At 58.5% G+C, this 4,214-nt stretch overlaps 1 protein-coding gene across 1 annotated transcript; it reads right to left on the bottom strand.

The window, feature by feature from the left end:
• Nucleotides 1-351: 351 nt before the first annotated feature.
• On the bottom strand, nucleotides 352-3,561 carry LOC127543916 (pre-mRNA-splicing factor 38A-like). The gene is made up of 4 exons (XM_051970291.1): nucleotides 2,810-3,561; nucleotides 2,641-2,645; nucleotides 1,787-1,943; nucleotides 352-506 (listed from the first exon to the last, which is right to left on the bottom strand). The coding sequence occupies exons 1-4, from the start codon at nucleotides 3,471-3,473 to the stop codon at nucleotides 352-354; spliced, it is 981 nt and encodes a 326-aa protein (XP_051826251.1). The 5' UTR covers nucleotides 3,474-3,561.
• Nucleotides 3,562-4,214: the final 653 nt, after the last annotated feature.

The raw sequence follows: 4,214 nt of genomic DNA on the forward strand, positions 1-4,214 counted from the left end.
AAGAATCACCAAACCAACATTACCAACAACCCGAGAATTACCAACTAGTTTTTGAAGAAGCAGACGAACTAGTGACCAAATTGCCAACAGTCGCGATTGTGGAGAGAGCAGGGGAGTTCCAGAAAAGCATCGACTGCCTCTTAGTTGACTGCATCACGTCTCTGACTGGATGGATCACAGAGAAATATGGCAAGTCCTCAATTCCCTCAGAGATGGGAAGAGAAGATCCCTTTCCTTGTCTCCTGACCTTCCTGCAAGGGGGCAAGGAACTAGAATTGAACAGGAAATAAGATTAGTATCAGATTGAAAAAGGAAGACAAGGCTTAATATTGTCAATTTATTTATTTAACTTTAATTTAATTTACACATCAGGAAATTTCCGGTTCTAAGTACGTGACAGTACAGTCTACTATTTCTGTGATTTTTCTTCAACGTTTCAGGGGACTTTGAGTGTCTGTGGCTTGGCTGGTGGCCAGGAGATTTTGATAAGGAACAGTAACGCAGTGCTTAAGATCTCCGAGCTAGGGACTAGCACCGGGCGGGGAATCGGCTCCACTCGGGGGACCGGCTCCGAGATTGATACCGCCAGGGGGGCTGCCTCCGAGATAGACACCATCCGGGAGACCAGCTCCGAGATCGACACCGCCAGGGGGACCGGCTCTGAGATAGACACCCTCCGGGAGACCGGCTCCGAGATCGATACCGCCAGGGGGGCTGCCTCCGAGATAGACACCGTCCGGGAGACCGGCTCTGAGATCGACACCGCCAGGGGGACCGGCTCCGAGATAGACACCTCCAGGGGGACCGGCTCCGAAATAGACACCGCCAGGGGGACCGGCTCCGAGATAGACACCTCCAGGGGGACCGGCTCCGAAATAGACACTGTCCAGGAGACCCGCTCCGAGATAGACACCGCCAGGGGAACCAGCTCCGAGATAGACACCGCCAGGGGGACCGGCTCCTAGATAGACACCGCCAGGGGGACCGGCTCCGAGATAGACATCGCCAGGGGGACCGGCTCCTAGATAGACACCGCCAGGGGGACCGGCTCCGAGATAGACATCTCGCGGGGGACCGGATCGGTGATAGACACCGCCCGGGGGACCGGCTCCGCGATAGACACCGCCCGGGGACCGGCTCCGAGATAGACACTGCCCGTGAGACCGACTCCGAGAAAGACACCGCGCGGGGGACCGGCTCCGAGATAGATCCTGCCCGGGGGACCGGCTCCGAGATAGATCCTGCCCGGGGGACCGGCTCCGAGATAGAAACTGCGCGGGGGACCGACTCCGAGATAGATCCTGCCCGGGGGACCGGCTCCGAGATAGACACCGCGCGGGGGACCGACTTCGAGATAGATCCTGCCCGGGGGACCGACTTCGAGATAGATCCTGCCCGGGGGACCGGCTCCGAGATAGATCCTGCCCGGGGGACCGGCTCCGAGATAGATCCTGCCCGGGGGACCGACTCCGAGATGGACACCGCGCGGGGGACCGACTCCGAGATAGATCCTGCCCGGGGGACCGGCTCCGAGATAGACACCGCGCGGGGGACTGACTTCGAGATAGATCCTGCCCGGGGGACCGGCTCCGAGATAGATCCTGCCCGGGGGACTGGCTCTGAGATAGACCCTGCCCGGGGGACCGGCTCCGAGATAGATCCTGCCCGGGGGACTGGCTCTGAGATAGACCCTGCCCGGGGGACCGGCTCCGAGATAGACACCGCCAGGGGGACTGGCTCTGAGATAGACCCTGCCCGGGGGACCGACTCCCAGCTGGGGACCAGCACCGGGCCCGGGATCGGCTCCGCCCCAGGGACCGGCTCCGAGATAGACACCGCGCGGGGGACCGACTCTGAGATAGACACCGCGCGGGGGACCGACTCCGAGATAGATCCCGCCCGGGGGACCGGCTCCGAGATAGACGCCACGCGGGGGACTGACTCTGAGATAGACACCGTGCGGAGGACCGACTCCGAGATAGATCCTGCCCGGGGGACCGGCTCCGAGATAGACACCGCGCGGGGGACTGACTTCGAGATAGATCCTGCCCGGGGGACCGACTCCCAGCTGGGGACCAGCACCGGGCCCGGGATCGGCTCCTCCCCAGGGACCGGCTCCGAGATAGACACCGCGCGGGGGACCGACTCTGAGATAGACACCGCTCGGAGGACCGACTCCGAGATAGATCCTGCCCGGGGGACCGGCTCCGAGATAGACACCGCGCGGGGGACCGACTCTGAGATAGACACCGCGCGGGGGACCGGCTCCGAGATAGATCCTGCCCGGGGGACTGGCTCTGAGATAGACCCTGCCCGGGGGACCGGCTCCGAGATAGACACCGCCAGGGGGACTGGCTCTGAGATAGACCCTGCCCGGGGGACCGACTCCCAGCTGGGGACCAGCACCGGGCCCGGGATCGGCTCCTCCCCAGGGACCGGCTCCGAGATAGACACCGCGCGGGGGACCGACTCTGAGATAGACACCGCTCGGAGGACCGACTCCGAGATAGATCCTGCCCGGGGGACCGGCTCCGAGATAGACACCGCGCGGGGGACCGACTCTGAGATAGACACCGCGCGGGGGACCGGCTCCGAGCTAGGGACCAGCACCGGGCCGGGGATCGGCTCCGCCCCGGGGACCGGCTCTGAGCTAGACACCGGCTCCAGGCCGGGGACCGGCTCGGCGCCCGGGATCGCCTCCCGTAATGCCCCGGGCTCCTGCTGTAAGAGTTTTCCCCACTGAGGCCTGCCTTCCTCCTTTTTGGAGACGGGCTTTGGCTTCCCCTGTAGAGCAGTTTCAGCGAGCCACTGTCCCAGTCTCTGTAAGTTTGTCGACGATGATACCCAGATGGATTCGTTTCTAGCCAGGCTGGGTGCGTGTCTTCTTCCTCACTGAAGTTCACATCCTCAGTCTCCTCCCGCAAGAAGTTGATTCGAAGTCCCAGTGGACCAGTTTCTTTCAGGACACGGCGCTTCTGGAGCTGGGGCAGCCTGATGTCACAGACCCGCTCACTGTGCAGCAATCGATGGATAAACTCATTGACGCGCATCAGTTCAAAGTCTCCGTTTCGGTTCTGGATAGTCATTTTTCGATAGTCATTGAGCAGAGGTCCAAGATACTTATTGCAGTCACTGACCGTGCCCGTCAGCCTCACGTACAAGGCCCCCAATGCGCGGACATACTCGAAATCTTCATTTCTAATGAAGTCAACGACGACAGCTTTCTCGGGCTGTATCTGCAGCATCTTCAAGGTGAGGCAGAGGAACGGTGTTGGCTGGATGTTGGGGCCATAGACACCCCCTACAGACCTCAGTTCCGTGGCTTTGTCCGCGAGCAGCTCATCGGTGAGCCCGAAGCACTCCTCCTGCCAGTACTTGGACTCGTAAATTCGAGTCCGGATGATCTTCTCCACCAAGGATTGCAGGTCGGTGCGGTGGACGTGGTGAGCGTAGTTCAGTGGGCCGTTGGCCATCTTGGGCTAATCACTCTCTTTCAGCGCAACAAGACCGCTGTGGACAGGGAAGGAAAAAGAGAAACTTTCTCCTTTCTTCTTTCTCCTCCTTTCTTCTTTCTCCTCCTTTCTTCTTTCTCCTCCTTTCTTCTTTCTCCTCCTTTCTTCTTTCTCCTCCTTTCTTCTTTCTCCTCCTTTCTTCTTTCTCCTCCTTTCTCTTTTCTTCTCCTTTCTCCTGCCTCTCGCCTCTCGCCTCTCGCCTCTCGCCTCTCGCCTGAGCAGGTTCCTGACCTGAAGGATCTCAGTCTGGAAATGCCTTCCGAGAGAACCTCGGTTTATATACCCTGCCAAGGCTTGGAGATGACACTTTGGCGAGTTATCACCTGGAGTTCACACCTGCTTAAGTGTCAACACCGCCTTACCTCGGTTGTCAACTCGACTTTCTCTGACTGCCTCGACAAATTCGTAAAGCTGCAACTGAGCCAGATCATCTCCTTTACAAGCCAATGATATTCTGAAGAATGTAACTGTGAGTTGTTTAGATATTTAGATATTAGTAATTAGTAATGTTTAGATGTTCAGATATGACTAATATTCCTAGGGCTCCACTTTCAAAAGTGGCTGAGTTGGATGCCCATCAGTTGGGGAATAGCTGAATAAGTTACAGTGTATGAATGTTATGGAATAATATTATCCTATAAGAAATGATCCGCAGGATGATTTCAGAGAGACCTGGAGAGACACAAACTGATGCCAATCTCC

The sequence above is a fragment of the Antechinus flavipes genome, chromosome 1, assembly GCF_016432865.1.
Source record: "Antechinus flavipes isolate AdamAnt ecotype Samford, QLD, Australia chromosome 1, AdamAnt_v2, whole genome shotgun sequence".
NCBI lineage: Eukaryota > Metazoa > Chordata > Mammalia > Dasyuromorphia > Dasyuridae > Antechinus > Antechinus flavipes.